The sequence below is a fragment of the Parus major genome, chromosome 17, assembly GCF_001522545.3.
Source record: "Parus major isolate Abel chromosome 17, Parus_major1.1, whole genome shotgun sequence".
Taxonomy (NCBI): Eukaryota; Metazoa; Chordata; class Aves; order Passeriformes; family Paridae; genus Parus; species Parus major.
In genome coordinates this window covers 3,614,202-3,634,325 of record NC_031785.1, presented here as the reverse complement: position 1 = coordinate 3,634,325, position 20,124 = coordinate 3,614,202, and the positions used below count along the sequence as shown (strand labels likewise).

The 20,124-nt window shown below is 48.8% G+C and overlaps 1 protein-coding gene across 5 annotated transcripts in view; it reads right to left on the bottom strand.

Moving 5' to 3' along the window:
- Nucleotides 1-20,124, bottom strand: part of VAV2 (vav guanine nucleotide exchange factor 2) — a 121,857-nt gene that overhangs the window by 16,768 nt on the left and 84,965 nt on the right. For 3 of the 5 annotated variants that reach the window (XM_015644634.3, XM_015644637.2, XM_033518347.1), the window contains exons 4-11: nucleotides 17,562-17,630; nucleotides 9,219-9,321; nucleotides 7,733-7,747; nucleotides 6,964-7,062; nucleotides 5,533-5,601; nucleotides 4,840-4,940; nucleotides 1,664-1,763; nucleotides 348-443 (exon numbers count right to left, since the gene is read on the bottom strand). In XM_015644634.3, the coding sequence (XP_015500120.1) occupies nucleotides 348-443; nucleotides 1,664-1,763; nucleotides 4,840-4,940; nucleotides 5,533-5,601; nucleotides 6,964-7,062; nucleotides 7,733-7,747; nucleotides 9,219-9,321; nucleotides 17,562-17,630 (652 nt within the window). The remainder of the gene's footprint in view (nucleotides 1-347; nucleotides 444-1,663; nucleotides 1,764-4,839; nucleotides 4,941-5,532; nucleotides 5,602-6,963; nucleotides 7,063-7,732; nucleotides 7,748-9,218; nucleotides 9,322-17,561; nucleotides 17,631-20,124) is intronic. The other 2 variants (XM_033518346.1, XM_015644638.3) reach the window with 1 other exon arrangement.

Genomic DNA, 20,124 nt, shown 5'->3' with positions numbered 1-20,124 from the left:
CAGGCAGCTGTGGCTGCAGGACAGGGAACACACCAAGGGCTGGTGCTTGAGAGATCTGTTACACAGAGTTGACGGGAGGAATTTCACACATAATCAGATTATATGCAAGCTTATTTTATATTCATTAAGTGCCTCTCATGGCTGGCAAGTGCAGAATTACCCTGGGTCACCGTACTTTAGGAGACAGCACAAATATTGTGTTGTATTAAGTAGCTCTAGTAATTATTTTATTTGAAGGGGAATAAATATCCCAACCTTTGCTCTGCATTTGGCAATGATTCACCCTCCACTGACAGAGGTGAAAGATGCTACAGCAGAGAGAGAAGTGTCAGTGCTGGAAAACTTACTTTTAACAGGAGATGATACTTCAAAACTCTTTGCATTGGAACCACCAGCAGATCTTGCAATTTGAATTTCCCATCCTGGACCTTCAGTGTGCATTCCTAGGAAGGAGATCAATAAATCAGCAGTGAGAAAACAACAGCTTCCCACCTGAAAGAAGTCTCCAAAGTCTTGAGAGTGTTTGTTTGACTTCTGTAAACTCAGTTCTGATGCCCACACTTAGCTCCTTGCAGCTGCCCAGCCAGGGCTGGGCTCCCACCACAGAGGTTTATCAAGGAATTAATCCCAGGGGCTAATTTACCCTAAATTACAGCCACTGCCATGCAAATGAGCTGCTCCAGCCTAATGAGATGCTGCTCATTAGAGCAGGAATGCTCTCAGAGCTGGGCCAATGTCAAATGAAACCCATTTGCCTCAGCCACCTCCTGGCTGGGCCAAGCTAAGGCAGCTGATTTGTGAGGGGCTGGCTCTGAGCACGCAGCCTGTGGCTCTGGAGTCGCTGATGAGCATTAAGTCATTAAGATGAGCTAATTGTGGTCTCAGGAAGTTTTGCCAGCTCTGCTCACCCAGACCCATTTCAGTGATGTGAGACTGGCTGAGCCCCCTGTGTGACCTGCCACGAGGGAGGGACAGACAGCAACAGGATGCTCCAGCCTTGATGTGAGACCCAGAGAGCACATTTGAAACAATTCCTAAGTGCAGTTTTGTCCCTGAATTGGGTTTGCACAGGGAATCAAAGCGCGTTTGTGGAAGGAGAGCTAACGTGTGCAGACAGCCCGGCAAATTCCCATTAGCATCAAGAGCAGAGCAGGAATTAGAGCTGGGTAAAAACAGCAGCTCAAACAATGCATCCCTTCCGGGGCTCCTTTGATTCCCTTAATATCTGGATCAGCCCCTATTCACACTGGGGAGGCCAGGGCAGGAATTCTGGTGTTTGCCTGGAGACCTGGGACTGCCTGTGATGATCCCCAATGCTGCTGGTGGCTTTGGAAAAGCAGCTGGGGATGCTCTGGGGATGCTCAGGGCCTGCACAACTCAAAGAACTTGTCCCAGCCAGTCCCAGTCAAATAAAGCCACTGGTTTGTTTTAACATGGATAAACTCGGGTAGGAAGGACAGAGCACAGGTCTGGTGAGGAGATAAGGGAAAAACAGGGATCAGGACAGGACAACCCCAGCTTTGCTCCCTCTGTGGCAGCACAGACACTGTCACACCCTTCTTCTCTCCTGCTAAATCAAACATTCCCCATTCTCAGCTGCAGCAAGTCCTTCCCAAAGCTGTGACAAGGGGGTGGGGGGCAGACCCAGCCCCTGCCCGCTCACCTCCACCTTCTGCCGCACGTCCTCCCTGCTGGCCAGGAGCTGGTTCAGGGTGTTCTGGGCATATTCCATGTGGCTGCAGTACTTGCCATAAATCAGCAGCCTGGAGAGGGGGAAATCACAGATTTAACTGGAAATGCTGGCAGTTACAAGCGGTTATAAAAGATATATAAATGTGTGTACAGCAAAAGGAGGCAAACAGAGATTCCCCCATTTAACTGCTTAGCAAAGTATAAACACTCCTTTACTGTGTGGCTTCTTGACATTTAAATTTTCAGCATTTTAACATTTAGAAGTTTCCAGGGCACATGGAGGTGATTCAGCTCCTGATGAGCAGAAGGGGCTGGGTGGCAGAAGCAGAAGAGCCTGGTTTTGGAGGGTTAGATGAGATATCAGGATGAAGTTTTTCCTTGTGAGGGTGGTGAGGAACTGTCAAAAGTTGTCCAGAGAATTTGTGGCTGATCCTGGAAGTATCCAAGGCCAGGCTGGATGGGGCTTGGAGCAACCTGAGATAGTGGAAGGTGTCCCTGCCAAATGGGATGAATTTTAAGTTCCCTTCCAACCCGAACCATTCAGTGATTCTGTGATGAATCTATGTCACATTTTAGAATCATTCCTTCTTGAAAGAGCCACAGGGACCTAGAGATCAAGATTAATTGGGAAAAGAATGTTGTCAGAGCTTTTGGAAACACAGTGAAGCTCTGTATGGACACCCTGGGTTATAAATTTAAACACTGACAAAAGAGGGCAGTTTTGTCATGGATTCCCCCTTTTCCCTCACTTCCCTCATTAATCCTGCCTGACAGGTTTGGGTTTTCTCCCCCTTCCTGGCCATTAACTGTTCTGCTGCTGCTAAGACACATCTTCCATCACAAAATGTAACCCATCCATTATTTGGGGGCCTCATCTCTCGATGGAGATGACCTGGGAACCACTGACCCAGTGCTGCTCCATAAATATGGGACATTCACACACCATAGGGAAGGGAATAAAGAGATTTATGGAGCCACAGCCCCAGCAGAGCCACAGCCAATAGAGATTATTCTTCTACCTTTTCCCCCTGACAACTTCTGCACAGGCACAATAATATCTACCTTGCCAGCACAGGGAGAGCTTCAAAAAGGCTTCAGGAGCATAAATTCAAACCTCTGGCTTCCAGAGAAAGAGATTTACAAACTATTTCCTTAAAAAAGGCCCCTGCAAAGCCAAGGAGCAATGAATCATTTTGCCAGAATGTCTCCAGATCTGTGGAGGGAAGCAGGAATTATTTGTCATGGATGGATTTGATGGAGGAAGGTCCCAAGCAGGGACTCTGGAGGTCCATGCTCCTCCCTTGGTGGGACAACCCTGTCTCCCCAGCGAGTTCACTGTCTCCTCCTCCTGTACTGGAATTCCCTTGCTGTAAAATGTGGAATTCCTGATGTAGGAAAGGACTCTGCCTATTTACATCAGCTTGCTCCAAACCCTTCATCCCAAACCATCTGGTTTTAGGGACTTCTCCAAGGCAAAACCCTCCTTGAGCAGCAGTTTCCTACAGCACTGATGTCCCCAGAATCCCCACGGACTGAAGAGAGCTTCAGATCCACCATCACCACCTCAGAGCTGCTTTGGCTCCTTCCCTCACATCTTTCCAAGGGAAGTTGTTTGCAAGCTCCCTTAGGAAGGGGGTCAGCTGGTTCACCCATCTGCACAGAACTCACCAGCTCCAAGCATTCTGCCAGCCCCCACCAGCACATTAACAGAAGAAAACATTGATTTAATGACTCAAAACCAAGCCTCGTGCTCCTGCACAGCCACAGCATCTCCCTGTCAGTGTCACCTTCAGAACTCCTCCCCTGTCCCCTCCCTGCTCCCTGTGTCCCCAGCTCTGCCCCAGGGATGGCACTGGCATGCATGGAGCTGAGCCAGGAATTAGGAGATCAGAATCACCTAAGTGAGTTTGATGAGGATTTTGAAATTATTTGCATTCTTCTTTGGAATATTTTTTTTTTTTAATTTAATCCAGAAAAATAAATGCCCTTTGTAACAAGAGGCCCCATGAATGATGGAAGATGTGACCTCACGGTGTGTTATTAATGCAGATGGTATTTCTGGAGTTATTGACTTCTGAATGGCATTTCTGTGTCTAGACACTGGTTTAATCACAGTGAAATAACAGCCTGGCACCATTCCACAATGAAATCACCCTTTGATTAGTATTAAGGATATTAAAGGCTTTTATCAACCTTATCTCTGTGTGCTGGGGTGCTCCTGCTTGCAGCTGCCAAAACTCAGGATTGATTCTGTTTGTGAAAGAAACTTTTACATTTATTCATCGTGCACAAGGTGCAGGATGAGCTCTGTGCCAAATATGAGATTCTTTGAGAGTGAGGAATCACTTTGATCTAAGCAGGGCCAAATCTCCCCTGCACAGGAGTCACCACATCACAGCCCTGAAGGGCACTGAGGTTTTACTCCATTCCAGCTCACCACAACACAAATATTCCCATCTTCATCCCCTCAGATGTGTCCCCCACACATTGGATATTCAGTCTCCCACGGGAAGCTGAGCTCAAGGAGAATCCAGGTGCAGCCAGGGGCTTGCAGGAGCCAGGATCCAAGGGAGCCACTCCACTGAGCCTGCTGGGCCACAGGCAGCCCCTGCCCTGCCCGGCCTGGCAGCTGTGGCTGGATTTGGCTGCTTCATGTCAGCCCTGAGTGATGGTGCAGCTGCCTGAGAGCATTTTGCTGTGGAGGAATCAAACCTGGGCTTCTGTCAAAGGCATTTCTGGAAACACAGAATCATTAAGGTGGGAAAAGACCTCTGAGTCCAACCATTAACCCAGCACTGCCACTAAACCATGGCCCTGAGCACCACAGCCGCACGATTTTTGGACACTTCCAGGAGTTGTGACCCCAGCACTTCCCTGGACAGCCTGTTTCAGTGCTTGACAGCCCTTCCAGTGAAGAAATTTTCACTAATATCCATTCTAAACCTCCCCTGGTGGAACTTGAGGCCATTTCCTCTTTTCCTGTTGTTATCTGGGAGAAAAGACAGATCCCCACCTGGCTCCAACCTCCTTTCAGGCAGTAGTAGAGAGTGGAAAGGCAGAGAGTAACAAAAACTCTGTTGAAATCTTCAAAAATATTAACCCAAATCTGTTGAAACTGGAGCTGCCTGAAGCCCAGAATTCCTTTACCTCTCTTTGAATTCCAGGAACACTTTTGCCAGGCTGCTTCCTCCAGACATCATTGAGACATCGATGGCTCTCAGGAAACTGAAGTGCACTTTAATTAGGTCCTAAAACCAAGCAACAGTCAATATTTTAAACACATTCAAAGCAGGTGGGCAAACAGAGCCTAAAGAAATGCACCTTCACCCCTTCATCAGGCAGGGTTTTTCCCTCTTTTCGGTGTTTTTAAAGGAAGTTGTTCTAGTGGGATGCAGCCCTGACTGGTCTGGAGGACAGGGGTGTAATTCCATCTCAGGTTAAACTGTGAGAAATGCCCAGGATGGGGAGGAAGGAGGAGATGGGATGGAAGGAGTGGAGGAGATGACAGGTTTTGACCTAGACCCTTGCAAACCAGAGTAGAAATAAATCCCTTCATCACCCAAATCATCTAAATCAGCTAAAATCCAGAGCCCCAGCCCTGAAACATCCACTAGACAGAACTGTTTTCTTACCTAGATTTCTTATATTCCCCACCTTTAAAACTGAGTGTTAAAGAATGTCTCCTAAACTGTTTTAAGCTCCACAGCACATGAAAGGCTGAAGCTCTCCAAGTGAATGCACAAATCTAACAGGAAATCAGAAAACCTCCTCCTAAGCAGGGAGAGGGCTGAGCTGCTGTGAAAAGAACAAAGATTAAAGTCACAATGCCCACAATGTTACCTCCAAATTGATAAAAATAGCTTCCATGTCCTGGGGAGTCAGTACCAGTCTCAGAGGGTTCATATAGTTCTGCAGGAGAGAAATGGAGAAGGGATTGAGGCACTGGAGAGAACGAGGTTGTGCAAGTGATTTATATTTTCTGCTTCACCAGCTGGGTTTACCTGGGCAGGTTTTAATGAGTTTAAGCACTTGCAGAGGATGACCAGGGATAGAAGTGGGAGGCAGGAATTCCCGTGAGTGCCTCATCCCTGAGCTCCCACAGCATTTCCAGGGGTGGGAAGGTGCAAGGCCCCCAGCTATGGGTGCCCACAGCCCCCTCCCCTGCTAAAGCTGCTGCAGGGGGGTGAAATGCACTCAGCTCCTTCACCTCTCTTTGGCTGCACTGAAGCATCTTCCCAGCTCTTGATCTCCCTGGAAATTTGCCCTTGAGAAGGCAGTGATAATGTGATTACATGGGCAATGCCTTTCTGTACAAATTCATATTAACAGGAACATCTACCTGACTTGGGACTCCAAAAAAACCCCAAATATGACACACCCAAGAGGGGGAACTCCCACCCATCAACACCACCAGGACCTGCAAAGCCTTTGCAAGCTTTAATTGATATGAAAGCAATAATTTAACTCTTCCTTTCTACTGAACCAGAGGGCTGTGGCTGTTTCCAAGGAACGAGGGTTCCTTGGAAACATAAATGACAAATATATTGGGACATTTTCCCAGAAAATGGGAAACATTCTTCCATTTATCCAGTTTTGCTCACAGCTTCAGCAGACAGAAGGAAAGAATGGCAGAAGGGGAGGAAACAAAAGCATCAAGGGTGATCAGAAATGGCAGCTTGATTTTCATTATTGTTCTTCCCTCCTGCTGCTTTCCTTGGAGCAGGGATCACCTCCAGCCTCCATCCACGACTCCACTGGCTCACTGAGGTGTTCTCTTTTATTTGTTTCCAAAAGAAAGGCGCCACAATAATTCATCAAACCCAATTAAAACCCCGCAAATTTAGGCAGCAGAATGTTCCTTTTAATCCAATTAGCTTCAATGGCAAGTCAGCATTGCTTCAGCACTTGGAATAAAGGAATTATTCAGTGGCAATCAGAGTGATAAGAGATGTCTGCAAACACAGCTCTTATCAGCAAACCCGGCCTGGCTGAGCGAGGAGTGGGAGATTCTCACCCCAGGACAGGGGGACACAGCAGGAGGATTTTCAGCCTGCTTCTAATCTACAGCAATCAGAAAAAGAAGATGCTGCTTTTGGCTCTTTCAGGCTGCACATTTGTGTTTGTCAGCCTGGGTTTTGTGGATCCCCCTCCTCTCCTGTCTTCCTCCATCCATCCTGCCTCCTCACATCTGCCAGCCCAGGGAGCAAAACCAGCCCAGCACAATTCCTGTGGGATCCAGGGCTGCTGGGGAAAGCAGGGCTCAGTCCTCACCTTTTCTATATCTTCAAGTGTTTTGTAGTATTTGGCCTCAGTTTCTTGGATTTCTAGCAAGCAGCAATTCCTTTTGTCATCTTCTGTCATTCCCATTTTCTAGGGAAAGGAAAAATAAAGCCTGGTCAGGTGGTCCTAAGGGTGGTCCAGCAACCTGGTGGGGCTCCAGTTCAGCCCCCACTTACAGCAACCCAGCACAAGTTTGGAAAGCCAGGAGAGAACCACTACTGCCTTATGCTAAAGGGAGCTATTTTTATCCAAAAATACAAGGAGGAATCCTGGCTGTGTTATTAAATATGTTTCAACATGGGAAACACTGCATTTTTTGCATTTGTTACAGCCACACCTCCCAAGACACTCACTTGAAGAATAATAATAAGAGATAAAGGCTGATTTTTCGCTTTTTAAATTTTTTTGTTGCTGTTGCTTAAGATGACACAACAGATCCTGAGTGGGTCACAAATAATATGTTAGATTTATAGAAATCCCTGGCCAGGGTTGCCAGTTCTGATGATTTAAAGTAAAATCTGATAAAATGTGCTTTTCCCAAAGCCCCAGCTCTTGGGAATCACTTCTGCTCTGTAAAGCTGGGACCACGTGTTGGGAGCTGCTGCACTTGGCAGGGCAGAATCTGAATTTGGGAGGGAGTTCAGTGATGGGGTTTTATGGATCATGCACAGGAACAGAGCCCCTCTGTCCAGCCCCTCACAACTCACAGCTGGGAGCTGCCAGGTGCTTGAAACCCCAGATTTTAATTAATTCATCTTACCTGCATGTATCTAATCTGAAGCATGCAGAAATACAAGAAGCCATTAGCATCACACACTTGCTGTTGCAACAAATGTTACCCAGAAAGTTCAGGTTTTTGGCAGATATATTAAAAATAGACTCTTTTGCTCAGGGAAGGGAAAGGGCAGCTCTCAACTCCAACACTGCTCAGCAGAAAACATAAACTGGTGTGGAGATGACAGTGAAAAATTGCCAGTTCCACTGACCTTAATCCTATATTACCTGGCTGCTGGAGCTTCCCCTATTTTCCCTGTTTATGCAAAAAGTTCCTATCAAAACCTTCCCCAGGGGCAGTTCTTGGGCCAAGTGCCTTCTGCAACTGGTGGCAAAAGCCACTGGTGGGCAATGAGCTGTGCTGACTCCAGATCCAAGCACTTTGGCAGGATCAGTGGGAATATTTTGGGCCCAACTCCTTGATCCAGAGGGGGTTTTGGTGTGCAGGGAGCTCCTCCACTGCAGACACGGTGTGAAGGGATGGAATTAGGGTTTTGTTATCTTTGTCCCAATCCCAGCCAAGCTGGGAGAGGGGAGGAATCAGAGCACAGCCATCCATGGGTGCAGCCCTGCATCCCCAGGCTCAGCCACTCCTGCCCCAGGGATCTGATTGATCACTGAACTTGTCCATTGATCCTGCTTTGTTCCAGGGAGGTGTGTGCTGTGTGAGCTAGAGGAGAGTAATTAGAGTCTGAACAAAGCCTGGGGGTGGCAGATTCTGGAGCAGGGGAGGAAATTTGGAAGGTCACAGTCTGGAGAAGCTCCCTTCCAGCCCTGCATCAGTGCTGGGGACACTGGTAGGGCTGTGGGCGCCTTTGGGGGGTGGAAGAGCCACCAGCACCTCCCTGGCTCATCCATGGAGTGTGACACTTGCTTCAGAGCCCTTGGAGATATCACAAGTCCTCCACGATGTTGTCCATGCCTCACAACCAGGCTTCTCCATCAGCAAAAGCTTTTTAGGGGTGACAAACAGGGATAGCTGCTTGTCCCTAACACCACACAGGTCCCTGCTGCCCCAGAAAGCTCCAGTGGAAAGATCTTCCTGCCCTGAGCTGTCCAGGAAGGAGCAGCAGGCACAGACAGCTGCTGGATCCCTCACACACAGATCTGTCACCCCGACCTAAAAATACCGGCGGCACCTCTGGCTGACAGAGCAGGCGTGACACAGCCTCAGCAGCAAAGTCCTATTTTTAGCTTATCTTTTAGGGCTTATTAGGTCTCCCTTCCCCTTCCTCCTCCCCAGACTCCTGCAGATGACAGGCTGGGCTGGGAAACTCCTGGGAGAGCCCCTCTGGGCTGGTGCCATCCCCCTGCACTTCTCCTTTTTTAGCGCTTGGTTTCAAGGAGCGACTCGAAGCAAATCCCTTCCCTGCAGCATCACCTACCAGTGGCAGGGAGTTATTTCCTTCCTGGAATCCCCTCCCTCCCCCTCCCACCGTGGTGTAGCTGGAAAAACACAGCTGAGTTGTTACCATGGGCTGCTGAACTTCCACTCTGATGATATCCTCGTAGATATCATCACCCTCATCCTCACACGGGACGCAGTCGTAGATGTCCTCCCCCAGATCGTGCTCACTGCAACGAGAAGGAGAAGGAGTCAGGGATAATAACGAGGGGATGTTCACCATCACTTCAGCAGGCACTGAGGAGGAAGGAGAATCACAATGAGAAAATTCTGTGAGAATCCACGCTCTCTGTTTTTCCCGGATCACTGCCTGCTGCGCATTTCTTTCCGCTCGCTGGAGGCTGGAAAAGGTGGAACGCTGCTCAGCACGAGCAGGGATCACAGCCAAGAACTGCTCTGTGCCCTGTGCCAGGCATGCCCACGATGCCCACACCACCCTGGGCTGCCAGCCCTGCCCTGCAGAGCTTTTGCTCAGCACTAATGGGCCCAGCTGAGATGGATCTGCCAGCCAAGCACCCAGCGGGACCATCTGAGCCACCAGAGCCAACAGCTCCAGCTCCAGCTGCTCCAAAGGTGCCCACAATCTCCCCTCCAGCTCCCCTTCAGCACCAGGAGCAGCTCTTGCATCAGTGACTTCATCTCATGCTCAGAGAATTCACTTTAAGGGTTGGATTTTGGTCTGCTTAAGGCTCAGCATTTGCTCTTGATCTGATGTTGCTTTTCCTCACTGAAAAGTTTCCTTTGGGCCAAAAACCCATCCCCTTCCCCCAGCCAGGGGTGCAAACTACTGTGGGAGCCCAGATCCACCCAAAGCAGGAGCAGATGTTAAACACTCACCCAAAGTCTCTGAGCAGGAGGAGAAGCATCCCAGTCCTGATGAACCAATACCCCCAGGCTGTGCAGGACCCACAGCAAAGCCTGGACCCAGCCCTGGGCATTCCATCCAGCTTTAAATGCTCTGCATTAAATGCATCTCCAGTTATCTGAGTGAGGCACCAACTCCCACAGAGCCCAATCCCTGCCCTGATGGGCAGCTGGCTGGTTTTTAATCCAGAGGATTTCCCAGAGGAGTAGGGGGCTCTCCTGGCCACCATAAGGCAATCTCATCAGACACTCAGCTCAGTGGGCAGAGGCCAGTAACAACATTTACAGCAGAGAGAAACTAAGCAGCAAAATGCCACATTTTGAGGAACAGCCCCATCACTTTTGAGCTGCCCCTGCATTTCCAGGATTCAAAGGCATCCCAGAGCTGTGGTGCCCAGGTTGTGCTAAAGGTGATGGTGTTCAGTAATTAATTATCATCTGAGCCTTCACACCCCTCCCAGGGGCTCCTCAGCCTTGGAACACTTTTGAAAATTCAGCCCATATTAAATACCAATTAACAATAATAATTCCAGGGCTTAGATCTACAGGTGCTGGCTGCTAACAGCTCCCACTGAAGTGAATCCCACAGGATCAGGACAGTGTGAAATGCTGGAATATCAAACAGCATTTGCATATTTTACGAGCTGTGTGGGGTATTAATTGCATACAAATAAATTTAGGTGTAAAGCTGTGCTCCAAGTGTGACACTCAACATCTCTCTATTACATATCAGGGAGCAGCAGAGAACATCTGCCTGCAAAACCGGCCTTTATTTCTCTGCTTAAATACAGCCCTTTCTATTTACACAAACAGATTTATTTAATAAAAGTTTGGTGATTTTAAATAAATACACTGGCATGATGTATCCATCCCATTCTTCCTGGGTGATGCACTGCAGCTGCTGCAATAATGCCCACTAATAGCTGGTGATCCATCTTCCCCCTCCCAGGCGTCGCTGTTATTATCTGCACCAATATTTATATTCTCATCCAGAGCCAGACACTCCCAGCTCCTGATGAATCTCCCTGCCCACACCTCTTGGGTTGCTGGCTGTCTCTCTATACATCATTTCCCTGGCTGGAGGGTTCTTGGGAACATGTGGCTGGGTTGGTGTCACCAGCAGGAGCTCAGCTGGCTTTGACACGACCAAGAGAGGGCTGGGGTGATGCTGCTGGAGCAGGGCCTGCTTGCAGTGAGGGATCCCCATCCCTGGAAAAGCTTGGGAACTGCTTTGGGATACGTGCAGAGGAGAAGATGGCATCCTGAAGTGTCCCTGAGCATCACTTGGAACTGCTCTCCCACACCAGCAGGTGCCACATGCTCAGAGCCTGGCATGGCCTGTCCCCAGCCTGGTGCTGCTGTTCCCAGCCTGGACAAATTCTCCTTTTCTCCCTCTCCAAGAAGCCACGAGCTCTGGAGCATGGTGGGCACACACTGGGAGAAGCCCAGGTGGCAGCACGTGATGCTGAAGGGGATTTCACAGAATCATCAGGGTTGGGAGAGGCCTTCAAGAGCATCAGCTTCAACCTGAACCCAGCACCACCACAAACTAAAGCCACGTCCTCAGGTGGGTTTTGCTCAGTCTCAGGCTGAGACTGGAGAAGGTTGGATGCCCCAAGGCCTGGCCCCACTTGAACCACCAGGAAAGAAATGTCTCCCAGCAGATTTGCCCACAGAAATGCCAACAGCCCCTGGACACAAACACAGCCACCACGTGGGGCCACATCCTGACAGCACCTCACAGCTCCCATTGCTCTAATGAGGGGCTGAGCCTCACTGCTCCACTCCTTCCTGAAAAACCCCTCTCTGTTCCAGTTTATGGTTTGGGGAAAAAAAAAATAGGAACTATTCCTACATCCTGGGGACACCTAGAAAGACACCTCCACTCCAGATCTCCTTAAACCCAACAGCCATGGCAGTGTTACAACATCACTGTCATCCAGCAGTCTGGTGTTTATTCAAACACATTCTCAGTGCATCTCTGAGAAACACCAGAGGCTGCCAGTTTTTATGGAGAGCAGTAAACCACGAGGATCAGCCTCTCCTGGAGCAGCCCAGGAGCAGCCAAGCTCCCATGGTGCTGTACAGATGTTGACATCTCTGCTTTGCACACACTGATCCTCACCTGTCCCCACACTGTTGAAAATACACACCCTCCCTGCCTTAAAACAGGGATTGGAATGATTTTAGCCAGTGAAAACCTCAGGACACACTGAATTCAGGTGATTAATTCAGCATCCCAAGCATGTCATGGGCAGATGGAACAACTTCAGCAAGGAAAGCCAGATCACCTCGTTCCTCACAAAGAAAACCAATTTACTCCTTCAATAAAAGCAGCAGAGTCTGTGAGTTACCCGTGGGTATCAGAGCCCACGATCTACTGCTCGGATTAGGAGATTCATTGACAGCTCTGGCGTTAGGAAAGGGATTTTAGCAGCCCTTCAGAGTGAACACCAGCATTTGCAATTACTGTTATTGGGATGGATGTCACCAGCTTTGGGCTTGCAGCATCTTGCCAAGCCAGAAAAGCTGATAATGAATAAAGCTTTTCATATCTAAGACAATTTCAGGCAAAAACAATGCTTTTGGCTGAGCTCTGCCTCACTGGCCATGCTCTGCACTAACACCCACCTGGTCAGGCAGCAGCCGTGCCAAGGAGCAGCTCCCAGAACACAGGGACTGGTGCCAGGACACTGCCTTGGAGTGAGGGAAAGGGAAGCAGTGAGTCCATGGAGTCACAGAATGGCTGGGCTTGGAAGGGATGATGGGCACAGACAGTCTGTGATGCCTGATAAACGACATGCAGCAGATGCACCATGCTGAAGGAACCCTGCACATCATCTTTGCAATGACACTGGGGGTAAGTGGGCAAGCTCTGATGGATTTCAGGGCCACTGAAGAGCCTCTCCACCCATAAAAGCTGCTGTGGGAAGCTGATGAGTTTGTACCAGCCTCAAGAATTCAAGGACAAACCCTCATGACAAACCCACCACACCAAAACTCTGTCCAAACCACGCTGAGGAAAGAGCCAGAACCACCAGGAACAGCAAAAGAAGGAGCAGGAGGGGATAGAAGGAGCTAAAATAAGACAACTAAGAGACAGCCTCAAATTTCCAGTCCTGTCACCAGAGTTAAGAGCCAGAAGATTTCAGAGCCACCACAGGCCCAGGCTGGGATGCATTTGCAGGGTCTCTGCCCAGCAGCTGTGAGGCTCCAGTCTGTCCCAGTAATCCCCAATTTCTCATTCTCCCTCTGCACTCACAGCTATAAATACAGTTCCTCCAGCCAGCCCCCTCATTCTGCCAGAGGGGACAAGCAGAACCCTAAATTTGCAGCACATCTGGCAGGCTTAGGTTTCAGGGTGAGGGAGTGCAAGATGTGCAGCCACAGGACTGGAGATCTTGCAGGGTTTTAATTACTCAGATTGGACTTGGATGGAGACACTCATCTGGAAATAGCAGAATCCTTTTCCCATCTATTCTGCTTGGGTCTTACATTCCCCATTCTGAGTGGAATATTCTGATCCCAAGAAAAAGCCTCTCACAGTTACAGCCACCAGTATGATCCTAGAAATCATACTGCAAAAATATGATGTGTAAAAATCAATATGAGTGACACAGAAGGACAGACACCTGCACCACAGGGCCATTTATTTGAGGGGCTGTTGTGCCTGGTTTGTCCAACACTGCAAAAATAATGAGAAAAGTGGCAGCTAACTTATCATCTCACCTTGGCTCCTGTGCTTGTTACTTTTATTAATGCATTTGAGAAATTCTGCTGATCACAGCACTATTTTGGAAGATGTGAGGGGGGCAATGCTGGTGACAGAGTAGTGAGAGAAGCAGGAGAAACTTCAGCAAGAAACTGAGCCCACAAGAGGCATCACTTGAGAAATTGTGGCCTAGCAGATCTCCTTCCCCTCTTTTGAGGGGGAAACTTTCCCTTTTGAGGAGGGAAAGTTTGGGAATACACAATTATCCCAGTAAATTTGTCAGGGACAAATTCTCAGTGAGCTGCAGCTCAAAACAAGAGCAGGGGATATTGACATCAACCTGTGAGACAAAGCTCTCCAAGGGTAGGGTTTGGTGGGGACCTGCTTTGCCCAAAAAGCAGGTCCTTTATTTGGTCCTTTATGCAACTACAACTCCTCAAAAAAATAGAGAAAACAAAGGTAAAAAGTTATGCAAATTAAATGTTTCACATCAAACCATTCACAGAACTTCTGCCTGACTCTGAATTCTTCAAATAGCCAACAAATAACCCAAAATCTGCCCTGTGTAATCTACCTAATTGTGTCACTGCAGAGGGACAGTGCCGTGAAGTGGAGAAGGTTCATCATAAAGAAGGCTCTGGGGATATAAAGAGGGCCAGGATTAATCGCTCTTATAAATTTAATGAGACAAAATAACTGGAGAGAGCCCAAGTGGCAGCAGAGAAAATTTAGGTGAAATGTTAAGTATAACTCTGAGGTACCAGGGTGGTTTGGAGCAGCTGAAAGAGCCATAAAGGGGGATGGAAAAGCAGTTGGCAGGGCAGTAAGGTGGATAATTGCCTCCTGACATCAGTTCCCAGCAGCCACAGCCATGTGGGAAGCAGCAGCTCCCATCCCTGGGGATCTGCAGGAGCATCCTCAGGACAAGGGTCACTGATCCATCCCTGACATGGGGGCACAGGCTCCAGAGGATGAACCCACACGCTGCTGGCTGCAACACCCAGCTCATTTCATGGACAGACTCCCCCCAAACCGGCTGCTCCAGGGTCTGGCATGGAGCAGGCTGGAATAAATCAGGCAGCAGAGGCCAATTGTGCCTTTACTGCTCCTCACAGCATTGATCAGGCACCACGTGCAATGCGAGCAGCCCTTGCCATCTGCCCAGGCTGGCTGCAAGCTGCCATCTGGCCCAGGACACAGCAAACCGAGGGGCCAGAGGGCTGAAAACAGGGAATTTGAGAACTTCCCAGCTCCCCTGATAGCCTTTTAGCTTCCCTTCCCCTTTCCAGCACCAATTGTTTGAGATCTTTTTAGAACTAAATAGCTGTTTCCAGGCAATTATGTGCCTTGATCTGCTGGCTGAGGATCTGTCTGGAGCTGGAATTAATCCCTACAACATCCCAAAGGTGAAATCACAATGGGGTCATCAAGGCTTAAACATGCTTTTAACACACCAGCACCCTGTAGCTGCCCCATGATTGCACACCCAGCTTCTTCCTGCATCCCCTGTCCAGCCCTGGCACTGGTTTTTGTCCCACAGCTCCTCTGTGCTGAAAGAGTTCCCAGGATAAAGGTTCTCACTCTTTAGAACATCATGGGGACAAAAGGGACAAAGCCTGGTTCCTTCTGCCCCCGAAATCAACGCCTCCATCACAAATATGTTCACATTTTAAAGGCTCTGCAGCACAGGAATTCAAAATCTCAACCTGGGGACACCAAACTGCTCCACTTAAGTACTGGCAGTTGGAACGAAGCATTCTGACATTCTCCAAAAAAAAAAATCTCATTTATCAGTCCCCAAAAAACCCAGTGTTTATCCTGAGCTCTTTCTCCAACAGCACAATACCCAAAGAAAGCTCCTTTTGAGGGATTCCTCCCTTCCAGGGTGAACTGGTGGCACAGAGCCCACCAGGATTGTCCCTCCACACCCACCCTTGTCCCTCTGAGGCCTGTGGGGACAGCAGAGTGGCACCTTGAGGTGACAAATCCCTGCTGGTTTTACAGGCAGGGCTGGAGCAGCTCCTTCCACACATTGGGTCATTTCCCTCCTTGCTTGCTGTGGAAATCACTTCCTTGCCTCCAAAAAAGCATTTTGGCTGCAGCCACATCTTGCTGAGGCTGCTGGATCATCAGCAGTGTTAAAGGCAGAGATGCTGGATGGACTGAATCATTGCCAGCAGTGAATGCTGCCCTTGTTGAGCTGTTTGGAGAGGGCAGGAGATAAGAAAGAGCTTTCTCATTAGTGCCACAGGCTGGCAGTGCCCGGCAGCAGGGCCCGGGGCACACCACTGGGACTGGCACATTTCCACTCAGAATTCCCTGCTCCATGCAAGGAAGGGCAGCAGAAGCAGCAGGACTGATGCTGAGGGGTTCTCCAGGGTGTTTTGGGGCTTTTTAGAGCTATGGGTGAATTCTGACACCATTTTGTAGGCCTTGTTTCCGTGCACTGGGAGGGCAGGCCTGGCTGGAGGAATTTGTGCAATCCCTGCTGATTTCAACATGCCTTTCCCTCACGAGTCCTAAATAAGGTGTAAAAAAGAGGATTTTTTGCAGAGAATGGGAAAACAGGGAAAGTTAAATGTTGGATATCTGGGACAGAACAGGGAAATCAGTTGAAATAAACCTCCAGGTTTTCTGATGGCCTAGGCCAACACTGCCATCCTCACCAGCACTCTCATGAGAGCCCCCACACAAACCCCTTTCCAATTAAAACCACATCTGTGTGTGAGAAACAGGAATTTTAAACCCCAATACTAAAGGGATTTTGAGAACTTTTGGAGAGGGGGCACAAAACATGCTATTCTTGAAAGGATAGTTAAAATTTTATTAAGCTGCAGCTGCTGGGAGCCAACAGCAAGCAGGGAATTCCAGGGTACTCCATTCCTTCTGCTGGTAATTTATGATTTACTTGTGTAATAACTGAAGCCATAAGGAACTCATTGGATTAAGGAGTCTTATTATTTATGTTGTGGAACAATAATATTTAACTGCATAAAGCCACATACCCACTCATGCAGTCCATCCCTCTACATGTAGCAGACTGCATTTCATAAGCAAAGCCCTGGCTTGATGGGAATGCTGCCATTGAATTCCAATAGTGCCTGCACTTCACCGTGTGTGTTGTAGTTCAAGGTTGATTTTAAAAGCCTTTTCCATCATCACCACAGGCAGAAAAACCAGATAAACACAGACAGAGACAGCAGCAGCATCACCCCACATCCCACCACGGACAAGCAGGGTGGGTGTCACGGCAGGACGTGGCTGCCAGAACCCTGGAAGTGTCCAAGGTCAGCTTGGATGGGCTTGGAACAACATGGGATAGTCAAAAGTGTCCCTGCACATTGTAAAGGGGTGGAATGAAATGGTCTTTAAAGTCCTTTTTAACTCAAACTATTCTCTGATTGCCCCAGGGCCTGCTGGTGTGGTCCAAAATCAGACATGGGGGATGCAGCTCCATGTGCCAGCACCCAAAAAATGCCATGGGGGGAAGCAGCTCTGTTCACAATGGGCACCTCATGCTCAGAGCCAGCTTGGATCACCTCAGAAGATGAATTATGTCCCAGGATTTTGGGGTTTAGGAGGAGGAGGGGATCCCCTGTGCTTGGCCCCTTTCACCCCCCATCCAGCCACTCATCAACTCAACCTGATTAAAAGCGACATCTCCCAGGGCTTTACATGAGAAAAAGATGGACTTTTGTCAGAGCACAAAAATCTCCTGGCCAAAGGATCAAAGCAGCCGTCCTGGCTCTCCCAGCCCTGCTGTCAAACTTTATCTGCCTTTGCTGGAAACCCACGGCAGCTTTTCCCCTCCCAGGAGAAGGTGAGGCCACTCACTCCGCCAGCTCCTCCAAGCTCCGGTACACGTCATCATCATTTTCCGTGGTCTCCTCTGAAGGGAAGGGCCTGGGAAGGAAAGGAATGACAGGGTTATGTTGGTGCCTCACCCCTCACAGCAGAGCCCCTGAACTCAGCCCAGCCCTGAGCACCCTGCTGAGCAGCACAAGATATTCACTGTAAATCCATTTTTGTTCTGGAATGACACCACCTCTGCTGCTTCCCGAGGGCAGAGCTGGCAGGGCAAGACAGGAATCCAGGTGGGGAGGCTGGCTGAGCACACAGGGCAGCACTTGGGCACCAACATGAGAAGCTGCATGATCTGACAGCACCTCAGAGCCCCCATGGCTGAGCCCTTCCTGCTGAGCTGGTGCTGCACAAACAACTCAGGAATCCGAATTCCAGCCTAGTGCTGGATTTGTTGGGATAGAAAAACATCTCCTCCTGCAGTGATGGAGCCTTTCTACCTGTGAGCTCCTTCCCTGCTCTGCCAGGCAGGGCTGGGCACTCTGCACTGCTTCCCACTGGCACCTCCCAGCAATCCCACTGGAATGAATGAGTCCTTATGAACCCCAGGCCTCCTCATCTGAACAACCCTGTGACAGCTGAAAAAAGTTAAACCCCTGGAGAAGAGGCAAAGGACACCAAAAGGGCAGAAAGAAAGGAGGGGTGAAAGCAGATTAAAGGAGTGAGGAAGGGACGGGGGGGAATACAAGAATTCTTTGGCTCATTCTGAAGCAATAACCAAATAATCTATGGGGGAGATGAAAAATACTGTTTTAATTAAACCCCACGTATTATTGGTGGCACAGGGCCAGGCTGGGCTGTGGCTCTGCTGGGGCTGGGCATCCCCACGGGCACAGCCAGCCCTGCCCCAGCCCCAGCCCAGGGACATGGAGAGGTGGCAGCAGGACAGCTCTGCCCATCCCTCCTGGGCATCCTGGAGAAGGCAGGTGGGGCTCCACAGGGATGGGATGCTGTGGAGTTGCAAAGCTGGCTCCATGTGAACCTCTAACTGCCCTCAAGAACAATTTCTTCCTCTTCCCTCCCGCCCTCCCTGCCCATGATAGATTGCCTCTCCTGGAAGATTTAATACGTGGCCTGCTTAGCCCCCAAATTTGGTATTTTTGGATCCTTTCACTGGCATTAATTTGCTTTCTCTCCCAGGCTACACCTCAGCCTTCCTTCAGTGAGCAGCTCTAGCCCAAACATTTTGAAATAGTGCTGAGAGCTGCAGCGAGTTCAATTAAAACCCTGGGCAGAGTCCAGGAGGGGAAAGAGCTGTGGTGACCCCAGCCATGGAGCAGCACAATTCCAGCTATCTCAACCTTGCCTTTGCAACAAGGAGCACCTCAGGTGTGTCCAGCCACATCTGTTGGGGCAACACTGGTGGTTCAGTTCTTTTCCCCAGGACCAAGATTGATGAGAGAGAAGCTGTTTGCGTATTTGGGCTTAGGATGATTATTTTTCCTTATCTATATTATATATTTACAGAGTACAAGGAACTATGTACACTAGGGTAACAAAGTGCAAAATGGCTGGAGAAATATCTCTTCAAGGTCTTTTAAGTGTCAACCCATCCAATAATGAAATGCCAAGTAACTGATTTTCATTAATAACCCCATAACCTGACACCTGTGTCCTGCAATGTGGATTCTTTCATCTAACCCCTTAATATCACCCAAAAACCCCAGAAGAAGAAGAAGGAGGAGAAAAGGACAATGCCCTAAATCCTCCATGTTGTCTCTTATTTACTAATATAGCTTAAACCCCAAACTCTTTCCCATCGAGTGATTTAATATAATTCTAACTTACACACTCGCATTCCCAGTTTCTCCTCTTAGTTCTAGGAGCTTTCCCCGTGGTTTTAAGTTAAACTCAGTGTTCTCTTGAGAATCAGAGCCTGTCAGCACAGATAAGGGAATATTTTCTGTACCTCTGACTCCAACACACCTCCATGTGCAAAGTGGCAACACGGGAGGGAGAAAGCCAAGGGATGCAAAGCTCTGGCAAGAAGGCAGAACTCAGAGGTTTAAACACTTTAAACATCACTTGTTACATCAACAATAAAAAGAAATCCACCACAAGGCACGACCTCTTACTTTTACGTGCATCTTCTGTTCTTAATCTTGGATATTTCCTTCCCCAGCGCTCACCACAGCAGAGAGAAAGGAATAAAAGAGCCATAAAGAATATTAAAATCACATGGGCACATCTCCAGCCATAGATCTGGCCTTGAGGAGTAATTGGCTCTTGTGACACAACCCAACAAGTAAGAAAAGGAGGCAGAAAAGGGAGAAAAACATTTTCTAATCAGTTTCATGGGGATGCAGCTCCCCTGGCCCTCCCAGCTTCACCTTGACTGCCAGTGAGTGAAAGTCAGGGCAGGGGAGGAATTAATAACCTGTGTCCTGCAGCAGCAGCTAATGGCTAAATAAGGACTCAGAATGCAATTAGAGGGAGAAGTCACACCAGGGTGAGGGTTACTAAATGGACCATCCAAAATCTGGAGCTGAAGGGCAGCTTTTGGGACAAAGCCTTGTTTTTTTTCCTTTGTTCATCC